Source organism: Vulpes vulpes, chromosome 10 (genome assembly GCF_048418805.1).
Source record: "Vulpes vulpes isolate BD-2025 chromosome 10, VulVul3, whole genome shotgun sequence".
Taxonomy (NCBI): domain Eukaryota; kingdom Metazoa; phylum Chordata; class Mammalia; order Carnivora; family Canidae; genus Vulpes; species Vulpes vulpes.
Genome location: NC_132789.1, coordinates 18,952,881 through 18,978,144, shown reverse-complemented (window position 1 = coordinate 18,978,144; position 25,264 = coordinate 18,952,881). Strand labels below are relative to the sequence as shown.

General features: G+C 45.2%; 1 protein-coding gene across 12 annotated transcripts in view; it reads right to left on the bottom strand.

Moving 5' to 3' along the window:
- ACACB (acetyl-CoA carboxylase beta) overlaps window positions 1-25,264 on the bottom strand; it is a 151,526-nt gene that overhangs the window by 17,330 nt on the left and 108,932 nt on the right. For 6 of the 12 annotated variants that reach the window (XM_072723028.1, XM_072723030.1, XM_072723027.1 and 3 more), the window contains 16 exons: window positions 20,518-20,640; window positions 20,145-20,414; window positions 18,290-18,387; window positions 16,947-17,067; window positions 12,955-13,065; window positions 11,935-12,078; window positions 11,197-11,317; window positions 9,584-9,680; window positions 7,760-7,856; window positions 7,101-7,236; window positions 6,068-6,245; window positions 4,039-4,151; window positions 2,572-2,726; window positions 1,751-1,921; window positions 1,512-1,648; window positions 588-893 (listed from right to left, as the gene is read on the bottom strand). In XM_072723028.1, coding sequence (XP_072579129.1) covers window positions 767-893; window positions 1,512-1,648; window positions 1,751-1,921; window positions 2,572-2,726; window positions 4,039-4,151; window positions 6,068-6,245; window positions 7,101-7,236; window positions 7,760-7,856; window positions 9,584-9,680; window positions 11,197-11,317; window positions 11,935-12,078; window positions 12,955-13,065; window positions 16,947-17,067; window positions 18,290-18,387; window positions 20,145-20,414; window positions 20,518-20,640 — 2,199 coding nt within the window. In that variant the 3' untranslated portion in view covers window positions 588-766. Of the gene's footprint in view, window positions 1-587; window positions 894-1,511; window positions 1,649-1,750; window positions 1,922-2,571; window positions 2,727-4,038; window positions 4,152-6,067; window positions 6,246-7,100; window positions 7,237-7,494; window positions 7,601-7,759; window positions 7,857-9,583; window positions 9,681-11,196; window positions 11,318-11,934; window positions 12,079-12,954; window positions 13,066-16,946; window positions 17,068-18,289; window positions 18,388-20,144; window positions 20,415-20,517; window positions 20,641-25,264 lie in introns of those variants that run through there. The other 6 variants (XM_072723032.1, XM_072723033.1, XM_072723031.1 and 3 more) reach the window with 2 other exon arrangements.

Below are 25,264 nucleotides of genomic sequence, written 5' to 3'. Positions count from 1 at the left end.
CCTGCTGCCTCTGTACCACCTGGCCACAGGGTGCATGCAGGGGGAGGGAATGGGTAGGCGGAGGGCTAGGAGCCACATGGAAGCTGTATTCCAAGGTCCTGAAATTTATGGTCAGACCATTCTGCTCATTTACCTTCCCTCTCTCAAAAACAGAATCTCGAAGCATGGCCTACCAATGAGACATTCCTGGCCATCTGGGGAGCAATATATCATTTTCTTCTTTTAAAAAATCATTCATACCCTTTCCTGGGTGATTTAATGGTATCCAAGTAAGTATCGTTACAAAAATAGGGTTTGGGTTTTTTTTTTTTTTTTTCTTGTCTCTGTCCTTCTTTCCTCAGCCCATTTATTCTGCTGAAATAGAGAAGATGCTTCCATCAAGAGTTGGTCTCAGAGTAAAAAAATAAATAAATAACAGATTCCATGATCTGATACAAAACAAGCCTAAAAGAACACCTGTATCCCACACACCAGGCACCAGAAAGCAAAAACTGGAGTCTTTGGATTCACTTTGATTCAGTGATGCAGCAAAACATGTTGTTTCAAGAGACACTAGCACAAACTTCCCAGCAATGGAGAGGAAGCTATTTCTGTTTGGAAGGGGACACTCCTGAGGCTTTTATTGAGACAAGAGTGAGTGGGAGGCCAGCAGCCCTGCAGAAATGCCCAGAATTCTTTTTTTAAAGCAAACCCCCAAGGCCTGCGGTAGGCGGGTCAACATGGTTTCTCTTGCCTGTGGTCCTGCAAGTGGCCTGGTGGGCAGGGGTCAGGTGGAGGCGGGACTGTCCATGGTAGACAGGAGGTGAATGACTTGGGCTCGCTCGGCTGGGCTGATGTGCTGGCTCATGTACACTATGCAGTCCACGGCCACTTCAGGATTGTCTTGAACCAGGCTGCGGGGGAGGGCAGAGAAGGGCTGGGGTCATTCCCGCCACTTAGGTCGGGACAGTCCCCAGAATTCCTGTGCAGGGCCATGTCATGTTCCTGGGTGAGTGACAGACAACCCAGAGCTTCCAAACCTCTTCATGCTGTGGTCACCATGGGGGAGACGGTCCCACATGGCAGGAGAGAAGACCACCCAGGGATGAGAATGCCTCAAAGGACAGTGGACTCAATCAGCCTTCAGCCATGTGACTGGACAGCCAGCATGTCCCCTGCACCTCAGGTTCATTCCCCAAATAGGATCCCACATGATCAAGTACCTACCTCACAGGGAAGCCCACTGGAATGGGGTGGGCAAATCCTTTGGGAAGGCTAATACCAAATGGGAGCCAGCAGCCTACAGCCTAGCAGTTGAGAACTTGGGTTCTCAAGAATGTACACTGGCTGTGACCTTGGAGGGGGTCTCCCTATCATATTCCAGCCAGGAATACAGCTCTGAGCTGCAGACCTCAGCCCAAGGCCCAGAGACCATGCAGCCACTCTGGAGTCAGGCAGATGGAGGTAAATCCTGGCTTCAGCACTTGCCAAGAAGTCCAAGGGTTGTGCTGGTGGGCAGGGTGGCCACTCACCATCTGATGGCCTTGAGGACAGAGTCTCGCTTCAAGCACCTGATGTTCTCATGGATGGTGGAACGCAGGCTGTCCCCCGTCTGCCAGTGTTGTTCCAGCCACTGTACCACCATCTGGTTGTTGTCCCACAGGTAGGCCTGGGGAAGGGAGAAGAGGCTGCCTCAGAGAGGGACCCCACCGCCGAGTAGGCTAGCCTCTGGCCCCTCACGCCCCCATCCCCCTCTCCACCCTGGGCTCACCTTGACGGCCCCCTCCGTCTCCACAAACCACCGGCGCAGCATGGACTGGACGTGCACGTGGCTCAGGTCACTGCTGACCTGCAGGATTTCCTGCTTGACCTGGTCCTCCAGCAGGAGGCGGCGCAGACGCCAGTACAGGAAGGTGCGTGCAGTCTTCCACTCCAGGATGTCCTGCAGACAATCCTCAGGCCTGAGCCCCCCGAGAAGGAGGGAGGAGATGCAGGGCCCCATGTGGGGCTGGGCCCTGCACCGGGCACAGACTCTGTGATCATTCCTACTTTATAGACCAGGCAGCTGGGGCTTGTAGGAGGTGAAGGAACCTGCCAGGGGTCGGGGGTAGGGAGCAGAGCCGAGATCCCACCAGAATGCTATGCTGGCTGACCAGAGGCACAGAGGGCTTAGGCTGGCTGTGGGTGGGGGGACAGGGAGCACCACACACAGGGTGGTAGGTGACTATAGGACATCCTCATGGGGGCAGGACAATGGGGTGGGGCTTGTTAGGGTTGGTAGTGGGTGAGTACAGGTCTCATCTGGGTCCCATCAGCCCCAAATCTGGCCCAGCAGTTATAGACACATACAGAGGTCAGAGGTCAGACTGATGGTCCCCAAACCTGGCTGCCTGTTGGAATCTCCCGGGGCTTTGAAACCATAGTGTGCCGGGCTCTTATCCTTTGATACTCTGATTTAATTGGTCTGGAGAACCACCTGGGCCCTGGGATTTTTTGTTTTTTAATAGCTCCACAGGTGCTTCTAATGTGTAGCATTCCCACCCAGATCCCCTCCTTTGGAAACCATGTGGCCCCACAGTGGCAGGCTCTTACAAAGATGGCACCCTTCTCCAGCATGCAGATGGGCTTGTCATGGAGGCTGGCGAACTGCACCGCCACCTGGTGGTAGATGGGCAGCAGCAGGTCCTCCCTGGCCTTCAGCTGGCCCTCCAGGTCCTTGCGATCCTTGTCGGAGAGCTCAGACATTCCTGAGGGCAAGGGCACAAACCATGGTTGGCGGCATAGACCCGTGCTTTAATCCCAACCATACCCCAAATCGAAATCGAGCTGCTCCTGCGATCCCAGAAATGCACTCATGATGGTAAGACAGTACTCAGCATGCAACGGTGAACGTCCACCGCCCCCCCTGATTTTCAGAAAGCACCACTATCCTTATGGGATACAATCAGTTACTATTTCTAATACATGTTGCTAAGTATACTGAGGGGAAATTATAAGCAACTCTGCCAATTTCAACACCTTAGATGAAATAGACAAATCCTTTGAAATATACAAATCAGGGAAGCTCTGCCAAGAGGAAACAGATAATCTGAATAGTCCTATATATAATAAAGGGGGATTTGTAGCCGAAACCTCCTATCAGGGATACCTGGGTGGCTCAATGGCTGAGCATCTGCCTTTGGCTCAGATTGTGATCCCAGGGTCCTGGGATTGAATCCTGTATTAGGCTCCCCACAGGGAGTCTGCTTCTCCCTCAACCTATGTTTCTGCCTCTCTCTGTATGTCTCTCATGAATAAATAAATAAAATCTTTAAAAAAGAGAAATCTATCGAAGATTTAAAGAAATAATGCCAATTTAAACTCAGAAAACAGGATAGTACACTTCCTAACTCCTCAGCATTACCCTGATACCAAACCTAAGAAATCACACACATCTCTTATAAAGAGCACAGTTATAAAGATATTGCCACCCAGTATGGACTTTTTTTTTTTTTTTTTTAAGAGAGAGAGCACACAAGTGGGAGTAAGGGGGGAGGGAGAGGAGAGAGACAACGTCAAGCAGGTGTCACGGTCAGAGCAGAACATGATGTGGGGCTTGATCTCATGACCCTGAGATCATGACCTGAGCCAAAATCAAGAGTCAGACGCTGAACTGCCCGAGCCACCCAGGCACCCCCAATATGGACTTTTAAGAGAATTATATCTAAGGTTGCAAGTGAAACAAAGCTATCAGCTCAAACAAAACTGGTAAAATATTTTAACTGGATGGAAAATTCTAAAGGGATGTTTTGCTGTGAAAATTCTGATCTTCTTCATCAGCCCCAAATACTTCCATTTTTATATTTTGTGCGTGTTGAGAAATAAATACACTAAGGCATTAAAGAATTTTTTTTTTTAGGCATTGACTTTGCTGTATGAAAACACTTTGAAAATATCTCACCATTTTTGTAGCTGTGTTTTGGTATATTTCACTGCTTTCACCATACTAGAAACCTCCAATGGTGGAGCAGGCTGGGCCTCTCTTGCCCTCTGAGAGATGATGCATTCTAACCCTCTTACCTAGCCCTTCCATGAGTTTCTTGCAAACTGGGTCAATCCTTCTCATAGTCTTTATCAGATCTTTCTTTCGGTACTTAATCTCCACTGTGCCCTCTGGCTCCAGAATATTTGCCCTGAAAAAAGAAGAGGCAAGGTCTATGAGATGTTCCCCAATAAGCCATAGCCAGGAGATGTGGGGGTGGAGTCAGAAGAGCCAGGAAATCTGGATATGAGTTCTTAGCTCTTTCATGGACTCACTTTGTGACCTCAGGCAAGTCAGAGGGGACTCTCTGGTCATCTGCTTCTATAGCCATAAAATGAGGGGCTGAGCCAACTTCTTTAATTCAAGTTTTCTGAACCCTGGGTGGCCCCTTCAGCTCTGAGCACATATGACTTTCTCCAAAACAGCCTAGCCTTCCTGCTCTTCAGCCACAATACTTTGTGACTTTTCTAATGTCTGTTCTCCTCAGGCCACGATACTGTTGCTGATCCCCTTAAAGCTCACAGAGTCACAATGAAGGGGCCAGCATGATCAAGTATGAGCTGGCCTCCTATTTCAACCCTCTCACTCACCCCTCAGACTGCCCATCCCCATCCTCTTTTGATAGCTTGGAAGCCCCAAGGAATATTCTATGGAACTTTGAGCTTCCTGGTGGCCAGAGTGAAAAGTTCATGATTGACCCCACTGGAAGCTGCCTGTGTCCTGAGTCTTCCTGGAGGCCTGACCTCAACAGCCCCCGGTGATGGTCTAGGTGCACTGAAGGCAGACAAGCATGGCTCATTTGCACCATATCACAATGTCTACCATAATGCCTGGCATTGAGTTTGTACTCAATAAATCTTGAATGAAGGAATGCATGAATGTCACAGAAAGAGGAAGCCTCTATCTTGGGCAGAATTACTCCTGAGGTCTTTATGTCATAGACAGCATGTAGCACAGAGTCTTCACTTTAAAGTCACTCAAACACTGTGTGGCAAGTATTACTGTCATTATTCTTTCTTTTTCTTTTTTTTTTTTTTTCTGTCATTATTCTTTCTATAAACGTTCTTGGGATGAATTCCTCCTTAAATACCACCAAGGTTTTCTCTCCTCTGAAGAACTGATATCCTCTCACCCAAGTATCATTTCTGTCATTGGTTCAGCCACTATTTTCCAACCACCCCCTAGCAGTTAGGCATGGTGCTAGGCCCTGGGTTATAAAATCAAATAAAGCACAGTCCCTACAGGAACTCATAGCTCTGGGAGAGAATCAGAGTCTAGTGAGAATTAGATAACTGTTGTATTTCCCTTTTTATCCTGGTGGTCAGGAAGCTCAGGTGCTTTCTGTCTTTCCTTATTTTTTTATTGCAAACTTCCTTGGGAAGCAGGTGAGTATAAGTCATGAAAGTACAAACAATAGTTCTGCTGCCTCTGGCTCCAGCCACTAACTCTGAGACAATTTTTTTTTTTAAGATTTATTTATTTATTTGAGAGAGAGAGAGCTCGCACAAGTGGATGGAGGGGTAAGAGGGAAAAAGAGAAACACATTCTGTGCTGAGCAGGGAGCCCAATATGGGGCTCAATCCCAGGATTCTGGGTTCAGGACCTGAGCCAAAGGCAGATGCTTAACTGCATGAGCTACCCAGGTGCCCCTCTTCTGTGAAAATCTACTTGAGCACTGAATGCTAGTTTCAGATTGGTAAAACTAGAGGCTCTCCATCCTTCAGAAACTCAGAATACCAGGTGCCTGGGTGGCTCAGTCAGTTAAGTGTCTGCCTTCAGCCTAGGTCATGATCTCAGGATCCTGGGATTGAGTCCCAAATGGGACTGGCTCCCTCTCAGTGGGGAGCCTGCTCCTCCCTCTCCCTGTACCCCTTCCCCCTACTCCTGCTCTCTCTCTTGCTCTCTCTCAAATAAATACAAAAAATCTTAAAGAAACAGAAAAAGGGGAAAGAGAAACTGAGAATGACCTTGCAATTCCTGGCCAGAGGCTCAAAGGTGATGGGGCCTCAGGACTAGGAGGTGAGAACAAGCAAAGGTTCAGCCAGGTGGAGGAAGTGATGCACCCACCTGCTCTCCTTGTCTGCATACATTTCTATGTACAAGGGGTTGATGGAGGAGTCCACGACCACCCAGGAGCCCCCCCGGAGCTCTGCATAGGGTGGGATGTAGATCAGGATGGGCTGTTTGTACTGTCTGAGGCTGTCTACAATGTAGGCTCCGAACTTCAGCATCTGGTCATACATGTCTGAAAAGCAAAGCAGTCACCTGGCAAGAAGGCTTCAGGCCCTAACATCTGTCCACACACCAAGTCCACAGCCCTCCTCATCCTTGGGAACCTGAGAAGGTGTGTTCAGCTGGGATGCTTGGTGGCACCACAGAAAGAGCACTGGGCTGGGAGTCAGGCGTGGGCCTAGGTTCAGACGTCACCCTGACTGTCCATGTGACCTCAGACACATCACTCTCCCTCCCTGGGCCTCAGTGTTCCCATCTGTAAAAGGAGGTGTAGTGCCCTCCTGGGGATTCCTTCCAGCTCTGACTCTGGGATGCCCTGGCCGGTGATAGCACCCCCTCCTGATCCTGCCATTTCTAGCACACAGACACCTTACCCATGTCCTTGCCTCCTGCTCACACGCAGTATGACCCTTATTTTCTACCAAGATGTGGCCCTCCAAGTACCAGGCCCTTTACATGGTTATATTTCAATGATAAAATTGGCCATCATCACACCAAGAGCTAACTAACACCATGTACCAGTGATCAGCTCGTCAAATCCTGACTTCAGACGTCTTGGGTTGGTCACCTTAGTCCTTTCATGGGTGTAAAAGCTCCCAGGGCTGCCCTCCCTGCACTGCCCCTCATGGCATGATCTCTGGCCAGTCACACTCGGAACCCTCAGTTCCTCATCTGTAAAATGGGAAGATGTTACCTGAACTGCTCCCATCCTCAGGACTGGGGGTGGGGGGGTCTCAGCTAAGAGGATGATGGGCCATACAGAGTAGAACTGCAGCGCCCCCTGGAGGGGGCTTCCCCATCCTGGGTGCTGGTCATGTCCCCCCACCCCATCTCCACTTTGGGATATATAGAGGAGAGGCAGCCTTACCTTTCATGCCACCAGAGAACCCTCTCCAGTTGGCAAAGATAATCAGGGGCAACCTCTCTCGGTTGAAATCCTTGATGGCCTGGGCTGTCTTATAGGCTGAGTCTGGGAGCCACACCTGGCCTGCCTGCTGGATTATCTGGAACACAGAGCGACCTGGATCAGACTCCCCTGGGTAAGATGGAGACAGTTGCCTGAACCACACCCTAGAGGGCAGGCAGTCTGGTCTGTGTTGGTACCCACACAAAAGCCAGTGCTCACAGGGAGGGCCCAAAGCTCGTTTGCTAGGGGCCCTGCCTGTTTCTCACACTGCAGCCCTCAGAGTTTCCTTTTGCTTCATTTTCAGGCTCAAAAGGATGCCAAGCTAGTCCGGGCCATGTTGAGTCCTATGACCTACCCTCCGCCTCCTGAGCTCCTCTCAGTCTGTGCCATGGCACACCTTAGAAGCAGTGACAGGGACCGAGGCGGAAGTCAGGAAGGATTCCCCAGGGACGTGTCACTCTCTGAAGAAGATAGGGTGGGACATTTATGCATCCCACAGAAACGGTGCTGGAGAAACGCAACCTCAGGTCCCAGGGCTCCCCAAGGCTCTGGCATGTGACCACCCAGGACCCACACTTATTGGCTAAGCCACAGCAGTCCCAAATTCCCAGCCCCCTCACCTTGGCCTCTGAATCCAGGTTGGCAGGGTCCGCGGGCACCACCACCTCCACGGTCCGCGTCTCCACGGCAATCACTCCAACAGGGATCCCCCCTAGCCTGCAAGGCCGAGCATGAGTAAGCCAGCCTGGGTAAGCCAGGTGACACCCCACCCCCCCCCCACTCCCATGGATTCAGAGGTAGATGAGTCCACCCAGCCCAAGCTGACACTCTGTGGGCATCCTGGATACATGGGCACTCATGGCGGGGATGGGGGCATGTGGAGGAGACCACGGTTTTTACTCTGACATGTTATTTCATTGGAAGGCAAAGAAGCTTCCCTTAGCAAAGCAGTAAGAGCCGCCTCATGAGCTGGCGGGCTAGAGCATTGCTATTGGTGCCCTTCTTGGGACAACAGCCGCTATGGTGATGGGGATGGTCAGGTCAGGGCAGGGACTGGAGCAGCGCTGTCCACTAGAACTTTCTGTGATGCTAGCACTTGAAATGTGGCAACAGAGGAAGAGGATCTGTTTTCCTCTTTCAATTCATTTTATGTTTTAATGACCATACTCGGCCAGCGGCTACCTTGTGGGATGGGGGAGGTGTAGGCACCAGGGCATGTTTGGAAAGGGATATTGAGCTGGAAAGAGCTTCCATTCAGGGGATTCCATGACATCAGGGACTGTCACCACTTGCTACCAGTGGCCCTCTGCTGGGTGCATCCCTGGGTTACTCTTGTTTATGCTCTCAATGACCCTATGAGGCAGGAGGAAGGAAAGCCTTTAAGTAAATGAAGAACTTCCACATGGAAGGGGGAGCAGATCTCGTTTTAGGTTTTAAAAAAATGTTTTAAAATAAAACACAGAGGAGTAGCTGTTAATTCTAGGCTTAGTATTTTAATACTTATTTATTGCCCAGGAGAGAAATAATGGCAACCACAAAGAGAGTACTAGCAACCACTACCACTTATGGAGCACTTATGATTTTTTTTTTAAAATAGGTTCTACGCCTGGCATGGAGCCTAACACAGAACTCAAACTCACAACCCTGAGATCAAGAGCTGGATGCTTCCCTGACCGAGCCACTCAGGCCCCCGCATTTATGATATTGTAAGTGCTTAACATACATCATCACAAACAGTCCTCGGGGGGTAGGATTATCATCCCCATCTTGCAGATGAAGATGCAAAGGCTCAAAGAAGGTGAGTGACAGGGCTGGGCTTGACCTTAGATCTAACTCCAGAGCCAGAACGTGTAGCAACTACATCATACCAGGAATCTGAATGGTAAATTATAAGGACACTGTTTTGGGCTCCACACAGGGAAGGATCTTACAGGGAGTGGGACATGTCTAAAAAAATGAGGACTACACCACTGATGAGTGAGCTGCTCAGCTCTGGAAGCATCCAAGCATTTAAGCCATCCACCAGCTGTGTAGACAAGGGGGTTCCTGACCATGGTCCTCCTGAAATGGAATCCATAGTTTGGAGTGTCTGTGCAGTTAGCTGGTGGGAGCACCAAGAGCTATCTTCTGATTCCCAAAGGGGGCCCATGGTCCCCTTGGATAGGGAGCCCTGCCTCAGAGCTAGACACTAGGGGCGAGGGTGCTGACTCCCAGGAATAAGTTGGCTGAGATGCCTACTAAGGCCACAGAAAGATCTAGACTTTATGAAGAAAGTCATCGTCCAGAAAACTATTCCCCAGATTTTTTGTTTCAGAAAATCCTGAGGTCAAAAGGAAAGTGCTCTTGGGGGTCATCTGAGAGAAAAGGACTCATGGCCTAGTGTCTGGAAGTCCCAATGCTGGGGGAGGCCAGGTGAGTGCAGCCCGCCCCATCCTCAAAGTTACCTTGCTCGTCCTGTCACCACAGTCTGGGCCCAAGGTGCCATGATTTCCTTGAAACTGCCATAGTCAAAGAATCCACTCTGCCAGGATCCCTTCAGAGCTGTGGACAAGAGGACAGAGGCCCAGGCCAAAGGGGTGGATTGGGTTGATGAGGATCCCCAGGGTCTGCCTGGTGGGACAGATAAACTGGCCTTTGACAGCCCAAACACCTGTTTCTCCTAAAAACCATACAGATCCCAATCCCATTAAAAAACAAAACACAATATTAAAAAACTAAAAAAACAAAAAAACCTGGATGCTGAAAATATGCCAAGTCAGAAATCAGCTCACTTGGAACATCTAACTATATCAGCTCCCGTCAATGCCAAGCACATGAAGATCCTAATCTCAAGGATCAGCCCAGAAGGCAAAAAGAGTTGATAGGACACCTTCAAAAGGTGGGATTTGGGGAAGGGACCACCTGCCTCGGAAGCCTCATCTTCAATGTGCCGGCTGCAGCCTCACACTTAACTGGGCTGGGGACATCTTCAATTTCCAAAAGAGGGAGAGAGAGACAGAGACTTGAGACAGAGACAGGGAAGAGACTGAAAAGAGGAGGGGAGTGGAGGAGGGAGGATGTGATGACGTCAGCTGCAGCCATCCCAGGAGAGGAAGCAGTGACAGGAATGCACACCACGTTTCCATCACATGGTGTGCACAAGGAGAAAGAAGCCAGGCGACACGAGGGTTGTAAGCTGCCAGGGAGGGAAGCTGCATGCCTCAACGCAAAGCAACCTACCTCCTATATGGAGACAATGGTCAGAAACCAGTTGGATATTTGATAATCAAGATGAAGCCAGGCCCCTCAGTGCTCACAGGCAAGGAAGCCCAAGAGAAACCTAAGAGTGGCAAGCCAGCCACGGGCCTTCCTGGGCCACAGCCCTGCCCCACCCCACCCCAGCACCATCCTGTAGGGGATCCCCTATCCTGCACCCCACAGCTGGATTGGCTGGACAGGCCGTTCTCTAAAGGTGGCAGCATCTGAAATTCTAGACTGGGGATTATGGTCATGGGGGTAGCTCAGCTTTCCTGTGCTGTCCTGGCTGCCCAGAATGTAACTGTATACTGCCCAGAGACAAGCCAGCCCCTCTCAGAGAGAGGGACAGAGAGAACGTGTATGCACATGTGAGTGTGCACATCTCTATGTGTGTGAGCATGTAGAAGAGGCCAGGTTGACTGTCCTGGGTAAACCCATGGAGGGCTACTTTAGCAAGGGTTAGCCAAATAGAGGCAAAAAGAGGGAGAGAGGGGGAGTCTGAGGCTCTGAGGTCTGCATTTTTTCACCTCTAACCGTGGAGCAGTGTGGGGAGACAGGCCATGCCTCCTGTTGCACTTCCCTTCCATCTACCAGGCCCCAGAAATCGGAGGCTGTTTCCACCCCTTCTTGGTTAGCAGCTCAAGAAAAGCATAGAGGAAAAAAATTCCGAATTCCTCCACTCTCACCACATCTGATCTCAGGTGTACCCCTCTGGGATCCATGACCAAGGATCAGTACTTCCACCCTGAGTGTTCCTTCATCCCAGATGCAGAAAAGAAACCCAAGAGCCAAGATTCAAGCAAAGCATGTTAGAACTTACTCGGGTGAGGCCTTCCTGCAAGTAGCCACCGGGGGTCATAGGGAGTCTTGGTTGGGAAGAATTCAACTTCTCTGTCAATGGGGTCCGTGGGCGTGATGATGGGGACTGGGCTGTGATTATCCTAGAAAAGGAAACCAACCCAGTCTCCGGTGCTTGTCGGTGATGCCTGCTATCTGTGTCTCTCCTCTGACCATGATTATGCCTGGTTACGTAGCAGAGCCCAGCCTAACTAGCCAGTCCTCACCAGTATAAGTAGCATTTGGTGAGGACCTGCCAAGACAGCCGGTTCTCATCATTGCATTGAAACACCATGGAAACACCCTGGGGTAGAGGCTCTTATGATTCCCAATTCACAGATGAGGAAACTGAGGCTCAGAAAGATTAAGAGAATGTCCCAAGGTCTCACTGCTAGCAAGGAGGGAGCCAGGAATCAAATCCAGCCTGTCTGCAAAGCTCCAAGATTCTCTACTGTTCAGTGTTACCTCTTTTGATGAGAGGCAATGACATCCCTTTCCAAAGGATCAGCATTCCTTATAATGGCATTAAAAAAAAAAAAAAAAAAAAAGCAAAGAACAGCCAGTACAGGGCTGGGTGTCCGAGAGGGAAGGAGGGAGGAGTAAAGGAAAATCAACCCCAGCTACAGTGAGGCACTCCCTGTTTCCCAAACGGTCATGTTACCCAGCAACTGAACCTGGTAACAGTCTTCCAGACCTGACGCTGCAGAGGGGGATACTGCACCTTCGGCATGTAGGACAGCCAGTCCAGGATGGTATAAACGCCCTCGAAGTCATCTGGCACGGTGATGTGGGAGACGCCATTGTAATGCATGATCTGCACGCCGCCCAGCTGGTTGTTGGAGGTGTAAACCTCTCTGCCCAGGACCTGCTTTGACATGGCGCAGTCAGCAAGGGCTCCCCCCGCTCAGGCCCCTTCCATCTGTTTGGAAATCATCTTCCTCGGTGGTCCTCCACCAGGGCTACACACTACAATTACCTGGGAGCTTTCAAAAATCCCGCTGCCCAGGCTGCACCCAGATCAATTACAGCAGAATCTTTGGGGCTGGGACGCAGCAGCTGTACTTTTTCCTTAAACTTCTAGGTAATTCCAATATGAAGCCCAGTTCTGAGAACCAGCGATCCTACCGATTACTTTGGTCTTCTCAAAAAAACAAAACCCTGCCTAGTGTTTCGGAGTTGGCAGGCTGTCAACGAGGCCTGAGAATCTGCATTCCTAACAAGTTCCTGGGATGCTGCTGGTTCAGGGACCAGACTTTGAGAATTTCACTGGGATTTTATCAGACATTGTACTACAGAGGCTTTAGAGTCATGCGGGATATGTTTTAACACGGTGAAAACAGTAGAATACCAAATTCTACATTCACCAGGAGTCAGAATATGAGAAAGAAATACACCAAAATTTTAGTAGGAGCAAAATTACTTTTGAGAGGGTCTCTTTCCAGTTTTCTGCAATATGTAATGCCAAGTTAATCATTATTTAAAAATTTAAATGTCTGTATACAAGAGAGTGCTACCACAAAAGCCTATTTTTTAAAAAATGTTTTTTGGCCCCTAAGAAACCCAGATAAGGGCAAATTGAAAAAAAAACAGTTCCTACGCCAGTAGGAATGATACTGGTTTCATGCTGAGAAAAATCCCCCATCAGGGGACAGTGAGATGTTAAAATGAGCCCATGATCCCCCACCCCTCAACTCCCCCCACCCCCAACCCTGCCACCCTACCTAGGGTGGTCCTTGGTCACCTTGTTGAGAGCAGTTGCTCCCGTCAGGATGATGTGAGAATTTTCCACCTGGATCACTCGCTGGCCCAGCCTCACCAAGTAGGCTCCAATCCCCACAGCTCGGCAGGTCACCTGTGGAGATAGGAGACCTTCTGAATTCATGAAGCAGGTGTGCCACGCTCCCCACAGCAGGGGACAGGCCAGGAACCCACTGGGCACACATGGAAACTATAGCTTGGCTGCTGGCAACTTGACTGGTGACCAAACAGGACAAGGACAAGCCAGTTCTTTGATCTTACCTGACCATGGCTTCCAGAAAGAACGCGGTTAACTAAGAAGAGTGTTCTGAGGACAGACAGACATGGAATGTTCTGGTTCTTGCTTCATCCAACGCATAGCTGCTTTTTTTTTAAAGGATTTATTCATTCATTCATTCATTCATTCATTCATTCATTTGAGAGAGAGAGAGTGAGCATAAGGAGGGGGAGCGGAAAGCAGAGGGAAAAGGAGAAGCAGACACCCCACTGAGTAAGGAGCCCCACGTGGGACTTGATTCCAGGACCCTGAGATCATGACCTGAGCCGAAGACAGATGCTTAGCCCTAGGCACCCCCAAGGCATGGTTCTTATATGTTGCTCTTCTGAGCCATGTAGCCTCTCACACAACCAGAGGATATCTAGGAGCCAGTGCAAGACTGGTGAAATCTGAGTAAGGTCTATACCAAGGTCAAGGCGCTGTGCCAATGTCAATGTCCTGGTTTTGATAATGTGCCATGGTTACATAGGATACTGTCATGGGGGAAGCTGAGTGAGGGGGCTGAGGACCTCTCTCTACTCTCCTGTAACTTCTGGTGAGCGGTACACTATTTCAAAATTATATATATATGATACATATAGTTATATATGACACCTATATAATTATATATGACTCAGATAAAATATTTTAGAATATACAAAAAGGTATGTCTGTTTATAGATATTAAAATAAAAATGTTTTTGGAATATATAAAAATATGTATATAACATATAAAAAGAAAGATATACCTAAAGGTTTATTTTTTATTATGAAATTTATATAAATGATATCTAGAAAACAAGCCTAAGGAAGACAACCATGGCCAGCATTTTCCACCTCGGAAACTGAAGATCCAACACTGAATGTAAAGATAAAGTCTCAAATGACAGTCTACCATGAAAGGGTAGTAGTACTACTAGAAACAGCAAATATTTCTGAAAAGGCCAAGGAAGGGGGTGGGGAGATATTCCTTTAGTACCAATTAAAATCAGATAAAAATGCTCCTAAATACTCAGCACCTTTTTTAAAAAATTTAAATTCTAGTTAGTTACCATACAGTGCAATACTGGCTTCTGACGTAGAGTTCAGTGATTCATTACTTACATACAACGCCCAGTGCTCAACATAAATGTACCCTCCTTCATAATCATCACCCATGTAGCCCATCCCCCGCCCACGTCCCTCCATCAACCCTGTTTGTTCTCTATCATTAAGAGCCTCTTATGGTTTGTTTCCCTCTCTCCTTTTTTTCTTTTCCCCTTTCCATATGTTCATCTGTTTTCTTTCTTAAATGACACGAGTGAGATCATAAGGTATTTGTCTCTGACTTATTTTACTTAGCATAATATACCCTAGCTCCATCCACATCATTCCAAATGGCATGATTTCATTCTTTTTGATGGCTGAGTAATATTCTACTGATAAATATACCAATCTTCTTTATCCATTCATCAGTTGATGGACATCTGGGCTCTTTTCATAGTTTGGCTATTGTTGATAATGCTGCTATACACATCAGGGTGCATGTGCCCCTTCAAATATGTATTTTTTGTACCTTTGAGCAAATACCCAATAGTGCGATTGCTGGATCATAGGGTGGTTCTACTTATAACTTTTTGAGGAACCTCCATACTGTTCTCAAGAGTGGCTGCACCGGTTTGCATTTCCACCAACAATGCAAGAGGGTTTCCCTTTCTCCACATCCTCACCAACACCTGTTGTTTCTTGTGTTGTTAATTTTAGACATTCTGACAAGTGTGAGGTGATATCTCATTATAGTTTTGTTATCAAAAATGCATATGCATTTCCCTAATGGTAAGTGATATTGAGGATCTTTTCTTATGTCTGTTGGCGATCTTGATGTCTTCTTTGGAAAATTGTCTATTAGTGTCTTCTGCCCATTTCTTATCTGGATTATTTGTTTTCTTTGGGTATTGAATTTGATAAGTTCTTTATAGATTTTGGATACCCTTTACAAGATAACATCATTTGCAAATATCTTCTCCCATTCTATAGGCTGCCTTTTAGTTTTGTTGATTGTTTTCTTCCTTTTGCAGAAGCTTTTTTTTTTTTAAAGATTTATTTATTTATTTATTCAGAGAGAGCGAAAGAGAGGCAGAGACACAGGCAGAGAGAGAAGCAGGCTCCATGCAGGAAGCCCAACGTGGGACTCGATCCCGGGTCTCCAGGATCACACCCCGGGCTGCAGGCGGCGCTAAACCACTGCGCCACTGGGGCTGCCCGCAGAAGCTTTTTATCTTGATTAAGTCCCAATAGTTCATTTTTCCTTTTGTGTCCGTTGCCGCTGGTGACATGTCTAGTAAAAAGTTGCTATGGCCAATGTCAAAGAGGCTGCTACTGTGTTCCCCTCTAGGATTTTGATGGATTCCTGTCTCACATTAGGTCTTTCATCCATTTTGAATTTATTTTTGTGTACAGTATAAGGAAGTGGTCTAGTTTCATTCTTCTGCATGTTGCTGTCTAGTTTTCCCAATACCGTTTGTTCAAGAGATAGTCTTTTTTCCATTGGATATTCTTTCCTGCTTTGTCAAAGATTAGTTGACCATACAGTTGTGGGTTCATTTCTGGGTTCTTTCTTCTGTTCCACTGATCACTGTGCCTGTTTTTGTACCACTACCATGCTGTCTTGACAACTACAGCTTTATAATATAGCTTGAAATCTGGAATCATAATGCCTCCAATTTTTTTTTTTTTCAGAATTGCCTTGGCTATTCAGTGGTCTTTTGTGGTTCCATACAGATTTTGGGATTGTTCTAGTTCCATGAAAAATGCTGGTGGTACTTTGATAGGGATTGCATTAACTGTGTAGATTGCTTTGAGTAGTATAGACATTTTAACAATGTTTGTTCTTCCAATCCATAAGCATGGAATGCTTTTCCATTTCTTTGTGTCCTCTTTCTTTCATAAGCATTATATAGTTTTCAGAGTATAAATCTTTAATCTCTTTAGTTAAGTTTATTCCTAGTTATCTTATTGTTTTGGGTACAATTGCAATTGGGATCCATTCCTTGATTTCTTTTTCTGCTGCTTCGTTATTAATGTAAATATTTATACCTTTTAAATAAGAAGAGATTCGACCATGACTCAAACACATCAACTATAAAAAGATATATTTCCAGACAGTTGTTAAAACTGTGAACCAGGTTTCAAGGATATTGAAGCATTGCCATTGATGTTGATGGGTGTAATAATAGCATTATGATTCAGTAAAAAAGTAGTGCATGTGGGAGTCTTTATCTAGTAAAGATCCACACTGGGGCATCCACAGATGGTAAGACAGGACAGAGGCCTTGCTTTAAAATATCTCCAAATAGGGGTGCTTGGGTGGTGCAGCCAGTTAAGTTTCCAACTCTTGGTTCTGGCACAGGTCATGATCTCACAGTCATGAGATCAACCCCTACATCTGGCTTGGTGCTTAGCGCAGAGTCTGCTTGAGTTTCTCTCTCTTTCTCCCTCTGCCCCTACTACCCCACTGCTGACTCTCTCGCTCTCTCTCTCTCTCAAATAAATAAATACATCTTTTAAAAATATATACCCCCAAATTGGAGAGCAGAGGGATTGAAGACACAGGAATGGCTACATGTTGGTAATCACTGGAGCTGCATGATGACCACATGAGGCTCTTTACTTCTGTGACAGTTTTTAAGATTTTATAAGAGAAAATTGAAAAGGAAAAGGAGATAAAATAGGAGACTCACCAAGCTGATGGTGACAATTTCTTCGTAAGCCAGGGAGGACTCCCCCGCAATCATGCCAGAGCCCCTGAGATTCTCCACGCCCACACCACTGTCCTTCCCGATGATATCCGTGATGACATACCTTCAGGAACCAAAAACAGGTTCAAGATTGAGCTCTAGCCCAGAAAAATTCAAGGCTGATGCACTTCCTCAGGACCCAGGGCAGGAGGGACAAGCAAGGTGAGGGAATAGGAGGTGATAAAGCAGCCAGAGGTGAAATGAAAGCCGGGGTCTAAGATCCTCACAGTTGGACCTGAAGTTTCTAGAAGGGCAAGTGCAGCATCAATAATCACCCTTCCAACCAAAAATGTCTGCCTATTTGGAGGCTGTCCTAATAAAATGTCACCCCTACCCTACATGCCTCCATAAACAATCTAGAATAGAGTTTGGTCTACAGAGAGATGGGGAAAGCTGCTTAATTCACAATCAATCAGTTGAGATTCAATGGCCAGAGAAGTGTGAGACACTGTACAGCCTAACCCCCATTAAATGTTCTGACAAGGTCTGCAGTAAAGATGCTTGTTAGATCCCATTTTATTTTTTTAATATTTTATTTATTTATTCATGAGAGACACAGAGAGAGAGAGGCAGAGACATGCAGAGGGAGAAGCAGGCTCCATGCAGGGAGCCTGATGTGGGACTCGATCCTGGGACTCCAGGATCCCGCCCTGGGTCGAAGGCAGGCACTAAACCGCTGAGCCACCCAGGGATCCCCTAGATTCCATTTTAAACCCAGAGTTTCTCAACTTACTTGACTATGGAAATGGTTTTTCACCACCACCCCCACCCCCACCACCCCAACATATCACCAACTAATATCCCAGAAAACTTAGCCTGGGAAATTCTGATTTTGTCAACTTAAAAAAAAAAAAAAAAAAAAAAACCACAACATTCCCTAGAAAAGAGAGCTGGTAGCTTTGGACCTCCTCACAGAGCAGACCCTCGCCCTGCCCACACCTTCGCAGCTTGCCAAATCACTGCTGTGTCAGCTTCGCTAACTTGATCATAAATGTGAGCCTGCTGTTCCAGGGACGTCATGAGAATCCAGTCTAATTCTTCCTGTATGAGGTAGTATGTTTGTGAAAGCCACGACTCATTTAGGGGTGGCAAGGATGGGCTCACCCTGAAGAAAGCCCCAGGTATCCTAGTCATCAGTGTCTGGAAGGTTCAGGGTCCCACTGTACAAACATCACCATCACATTTGAAAGTATCACCCACGAGCCCCAAGGCAAAGACAAGGACTTCCATTAGTAGCTGAAATGGACCACAGGCCAAATGAAGGAGCTATCAGATAAATTACTTACCTGGATTCTCCATCTTCCTCGATGTGTTTACAATGGACAGAGTTCAGGGAGCTGATTGTGGTGTAGTCTTTGGGGGTCAGGTACAAGTATTTAAATCCCTTAAAAATATATATATATACTCCAGTGAGGTTATGAATCCAGTTCCCTGCATTAGACAGCCACTGTTTTTTTTTTTTGTTTTTTGTTTTTTTTTTCAGCCACTGTTTTTTTAAAAACTGTTAACACTGTAGGGGCGGATGTTAATAACAAGTTAACAATGTGTTAACAGCACAGTTAACGTGTCTGACGTTAATCCCATATTAATAATAGCTATAAACTGAAGGTCTGATTAGTGCCAAGCACTTTCCACTTACCCTTACCCACAACCTCCTGTTTTTCCTGCTCTAAATCAGTTCCCAAATCACCTTTTCATTCCTGTTTCCCTAAGGCATCTGTTCTTTTTCCCCCTTATTGCCAGCTTCTTCCACGAAATTTTATTATAAGTTTATATGTGTATGTAGGCATATGTATATGTGCACATACGTGTGTGTGTACAAATGTATATATGCTTTTTACATGAAAAGAATGATTTCTGTTCCCTTTTGCAGGACAATATCACTACTTTGAGAATGCATGCTCTGGTTGCAAATAATAACTGTCCTCTGCATTTTCACATCACAAAATGTGTGCTTTTCTCTTGTGTGTTTTTATATTTTAAAAGATTTTATTCGGGGATCCCTGAGTGGCGCAGCAGTTTAGCGCCTGCCTTTGGCCTAGGGCATGATCCTGGAGACCCGGGATCGAGTCCCATGTCGGGCTCCCGGTGCATGGAGCCTGCTTCTCCCTCTGCCTGTGTCTCTGCCTCTCTCTCTCTCTGTGTGTGACTATCATAAATAAATAAAAATTTAAAAAAAGATTTTATTCATTTATTTGAGAGAGAAAGAGCACAGGCAGGGGGAGCGGCAGGCAGAGGTTCAGGGAGAATCAGGCTCCCTGCAGAGCAGGGAGCCTGATGTGGGGCTGGATCCCAGGACCTTGGGATCGTGACCTGAGCCGAAGGCAGATGCTTAATGGACTGAGCCACCCAAGTGCCCCCATTGTACATTTTATTGTGGCCAGTGTCTCTGCATCTCCCAGATGATTTCTAAGAATTCTCTGAGGCCGGGGAACACATCTTATTCACCTTTGCATCCTCAGTGTATACTGCATCCAGGGGATGCTCCGTGTTTATAAACATCTCTTCATGAATGGATAAAGAAGATGTGGTCTATGTATACCATGGAATATTACTCAGCCATTAGAAACGACAAATACCCACTATTTGCTTCGACGTGGAGGGACCTGGAGGGTTATTGTGCTGAATGAAATAAGTCAATCAGAAAAGGACAAACTTGATATGGTCTCATTCTTTTGGGGAATATAAAAATTAGTGAAAGGGAATAAAGGGAAAGGAAAAAATGAGTGAAAATATCAGTGGGGGTGACAAAACATGAGAGACACCTAACTCTGGGAAATGAACAAGGGGTAGTGGAAGGGGAAGTGGGGAGTTGAGGTGACTGGGTGATAGGCCCTGAGGGGGGCACTTGGCAGGATGAGCACTGGGTGTTATGCTATATGTTGGCAAATTGAACTCCAATAAAAATTTAAAAAATCTCTTCATTATTAATCTCCTAAAAAGGTACCTTTTTAGACATTTTTTCCCTAACTGCCACTCCCTCCCGTGAAATTTTTAAGACTGATATACTGTATGCCTTTTATGCACTGTATGGGTATCTGTGCTTGATATACAAAGAGCACTGAGATTCTTTCCAGCCTCTTGTGGGCACTGTCCCCTCCCAGGGGCGCATCACCCCACCATGCTGGCTCCGAGACGTACTTTGTGGGGGTCTCCTGGGTCCACCCAAGCCACTTGGAATATGTGCTTGATCTCCTCTGCAAGGCCAATACAGGCCCCACTGTTGGCTGCAAGGTAGATTTTGGGGATACCCTCTGCCCGGGCCATCTCCGACGCCCGCAAGTACAGGAGGTCTTCTCCCATGCCAAAGGATCCAATGCGGAATGTGATGTCATTGCTGATGACGATCACGTTCCGCCCTTCTGGATACTCTGGGGTCTTGAATCTCATTTTGAAGGCCACCATGCCCACCTGCCGAGAGGACAGATGCACAAGGAAAACCATTTATGTCTTCAGGGGTACATTTTTGGAAAGGGTGACTCCAGCCAGGGGCGGGGCTCTGGAGCATTCTTACCTCATTCCCTCCAGGGAGACGGTTCATCTCCACTAGCTGACCCTGAGGGTCCAGCACCAGCTCTGTGTAGGTCAGGATGTCTTTGGGGTATTTGTCCGGGGTGCCCCACAATTTAAAGAGAGCCTAGGGATGGGGAAAGAAAGAGAAAACCTGAAGTCCTCATTTGGGAGGCACATTTTCTAGTTCTTTCTTTCTTTTTTAAAATCATGAACAATTCAAAGCACACAGAAAAACATGCAGGATAATAAATACCCAAGCACTTATCATGTGGTTTTGTCAAATCATAATTTCTCCATCGTTGCTTTTGAATTTTTTAAAGGAATAAGAAAAATGCAACTGAAGCCCCTGGTGTACCCCTCCCTCCCCGACGCCAGATAAACCATTGTCCTGAATTTAGTGTCTACAAGTCCTGTGCATGTTTTTACATTTTTCATTCTATATGCATACATTTTAAACATGTGGGGGCGCCTGGCTGGCTCAGTCAGAAAAACATGCAACTCCTGATCTCAGGAGGTTGTGGGTTCAAGCCCTATGTAGGGTGTAGAGATTACTTAAAAATAAAATCTTAAAAAAATTAAGTCTAAATCATGTCTCTACACCTCACGTGGGGCTTGAACCCACAACCCTGAGACCAACAGTCGTGTGTTCCAATTGAGCCAGCCAGGTGCTCCTGCAGAACTTAAACTTTAAATAAATGGTCTCGCACTGGACACACCTTTCTACACCTTGCCCCTTTGGCTCCCCCGTATGTTTGAGAGATTTGTACATATTGAGAAATTTAACTCTAGTTCATTTTCTCTGCTATTCAGTTTCCATCGTATGAACAGATCACAACTTACTTATTTATAACACTTTTTAAGGAACATTTTTAAAAAAGATTTTATTTATTTATTCATGAGAGACACAGATTGAGAAAGAGAGAGAGGCACAGACACAGGCAGAGGGAGAAGCAGGTTCCATGCAAGGAGCCCGACGTGGGACTCGATGCCAGGACTCCAGGATCACACCCTGGGCCAAAGGCAGCACTAAACTGCTGAGCCACCTAGGCTGCCCTTTCAAGGAACATTTAAGCTGCTTCCAATACTACACTACTAACGATAAGGCTGTAATGAGCACTTTTTTTTTTTTAAGATTTTATTTATTTATTTGAGAGAGAGAGAAAGAGCAGGGGAAGGGCAGAGTTGGACAGATTCCATGCTGAGCAGGGAGCCTGATGGGCTCCATCCCAGGACCCCGAGATCACAACCTGAGCTAAAGTCAGGTATTTAACAACTGAGGCACCAGATGCCCCTGTAATGAGCATTCTGATGGTTCCTTCTTATAAACAGATGAGAGTCTCACCAGGTGAGTACCTAGGAGCAGACTCACTGGGTCAGAGGGTTTATGAAGCTTCAAGTTTACTCAGTATTATCAAATTGCTCTCTCATTTTTCAAAACCCTTTACAGTCTAAGTAAGAAGATGTAAGAACTGCTTTGCTCCATATACTTGCCAATACTTAGTTTTGTCAAATATTTTAATGTTTATCCATCTGCTGGATATGAAATTGTATTGTGGTATTGATCTGTACTTCACTGATTATTGTAAGGTGAGAACCTTTGAATATGTTTATTGACCATGTGAGTTTCTTTTTTTGCTAATTTCCTGCTGTTGATAACTCCTGCCCATATTTTTTATACATTTGCTTGTTTTTTTTTTCTTCTAATTGATTTATTAGTGCTCTTTAGATAATCTAGTTGTAATCCCTTTCTGGTAATAGGCATTGATACAGATTCTCCCTATCCGGGGCTCATTTTTCCTTATTTAAATAAAGATCTTCAAAATTTTAATAGAGTCAAGTTTATGGGTCTTTTCCTATACAGTTAAGCTTTTAATTGACTCCAAGTGACTTTAATCCTCTTGAAGCTTATTTCTGTATACTAGATAAGGTAGAAATCAAAATTTACTTTTTCCAATGATATAAGTCCTCCTTTACCTACAGGAGATATGCACCAAGACATCCAGTAGATGCCTGAAACCTCTGACAATACAGAACCCTATACATACTATGGGTTTTTTTTTCTATACATACATAACTATGATAAAGTTTAATTTATAAATTAGGCATAGTAGCATTTATAACAATAATAAAAGAACAATTATAACAATACACCACAATAAAAGTTAACATGGTCTCTCTTTCTCTCAAACTATAATAAATTCACCCTTCTTCCTGTGAAAATGTGCAATGACAAAATGCCTACATGATGAGATAAAGTGAAGGGCATGATGTAGGCATTGTGACACAGCACTAGGCTAACACTGAACTTCTGAACATACATCAGAAGGAGGATCATCTGCTTCTAGATTGCAGATGGGCACAGGTAACTAAAACTATGGAAAGTGAAGCCATGGATAAGAGGGAACCACCACACCTTTTGGTGAAGTTTATTCGCAATTCATAATCCCACCTTTGCATTCTGTAAAGGCTCTGTTTATGAGTGGGTCTGATTTTAGGCTCTATACTGTTCTACGGGTCTATTTATCTAGCTATCTTACAACAATACACTGTAGGGAATACTGCTACCTTAAAACAAGTAATGACATTGGCTAAAATGATTCTTTTTGACTGTTCTTTTTCAATATTGTTTTTGTTATTCATAAGCTTTTGCTTTTCCATATGAATTTTTAAGTTTCACAACAAATTTTTGGAATTATATGAAATGTATTAATTTGGACAGAACTAATATCTTTACAATATTGAATTTTCCCATCAATGGGCAATATATAACCCTCCATTTATTTAGGCTTAAAGTGACTCAATAGGGTTTTCAAATTTCCTCCATAAAGGTTCTGTATGTTTTTTATTTATTCACATATAACCTTGTAGCTTATCTTACTTTTTTCCAAGTACATTTTACTATTACTGCTGGTCTATGAGAATGCAGTTAAGTTTTGTATACTGATCTTGTATCCAGCAATCCTGATTTATTATTTCATTGGTTCTAAAGAGTTTTTAACTTCTTATATAGACATTTATATCATCTGCAAAAACACCATTTTGCTTTTTTGCTTTTTTTTTAATTTATTTTTTTATGATAGTCACAGAGAGAGAGAGAGAGAGAGAGAGAGAGAGAGAGAGAGAGAGAGGCAGAGACACAGGCAGAGGGAGAAGCAGGCTCCATGCACCGGGAGCCCGACATGGGACTCGATCCCGGGTCTCCAGGATCACGCCCTGGGCCAAAGGCAGGCGCTAAACCGCTGTGCCACCCAGGGATCCCCTTGCTTTTTTTCCCCTTGCATTTCAGTCTTTACACTTATTTCTTTTTCTTATCCTATTGCATTGGCCAGAAACTCCAGTAAAAAAAAAATGTTAATAGATATGATAATAATGGATATCTCTGTCCTGTATCTGTCTTTCTAACATTTCACCATTAGGTACTATTGACTTTAGATTAATATCTTTTATCAAGATAAATTCCCTTCTATTCTTAGTTTACTAAAAGTTTTTACTATAAACAGATATGATCTTCTCAAACACTTTTTTGCATCCATTAAAAAATTTTAATTTTTTCTTAATCTATTATGGTAAGGTATTTTAATAGACTTCTTAATACCAAATCATATTAGCTGCTACAGGATAAATCTTAGTCCAATTTAAAGAAAATCACTACTGGATTTCATTTACTAATATTTTATTTATGACTTTTATGTCTCGTTCATAAACGAGACAACCAATTTTCCTTCTCCTAATGTTCTAATCTTAATACATATTAAGCTAGTAATAACCTGATAAAATGAGTGAAGCAGCATTTCCCTTGTTTTTTTCTACTCTCTAAACAATTTGTATACAAAGGGAATTAGCCTATGCCTGAAGGGAACTGACGCCTTCCTGTCTACAGGGTAAGGTCCTTGGTCATGGGTTCATGAACATCATTTATAAGGCAATGGAAGGGATGTAAACAGATATCCATGGCACTAATGCCAGCCTGTTCAGTCTCCTTGGAAGGCCCTATTACATTAAAAAAAAAAAAAAGGCATAGTAACAACACTTCAAAGAAACACTAAAATGTTACTGTAGTCATCAATGGTGAATAGATTACATAAGTGTGGAATTTTATGCTGATTCCTAGTTTTCTATATTTTCTAATGTATACTTTAATCAGAAAAACACAAGACATTATTTTTTAAAAGTAGACTAAAAATTCCTCAAAGGCAATGAGTGACTCCACCCTCTTCCTCATGGGTTACTTACCCTTAGAATAGTGCCTGGGAGGTGGCAGGAACTTAATACATGAACATTAAAAACACCAGAGGAAAGGGTGCCTGGGTGGGTCAGTCAGTTAAGTGTCCAACTCTTGATTTTGGCTCAAGTCATCATCTCAGAGTCATGAGATCGAGCCCCACGTCTGGCACTGCACTCAGCACAAAGTCTGCTTGAGGTTCTGTCTCTGCCCCTCCCCAAGCTCACATGCCCTCTCGCTCTCTCTATGAAATAAATAAATAAATCTTTAAAAAAAAAAAAAAAGGCCAGAAAGAAACATATAAAAATATCAATGTGTCTTTAAGACATGGAACTATGAGTCACTTTTTTTTTTTTTCCATGCTCCTTTACTTTCCAAAGTTTCTATATTATATTACTTTTTATCACTGGGAGGAAAGTAGGTTCATTTTAGAAAAAATACTAGGAAGGCATTCCCAATATTGATTTCTTTTTCTTCATGAAGACTTCGTTCTTCAGACTGAGGTCTTCAGAAGAGTAACTAAGGG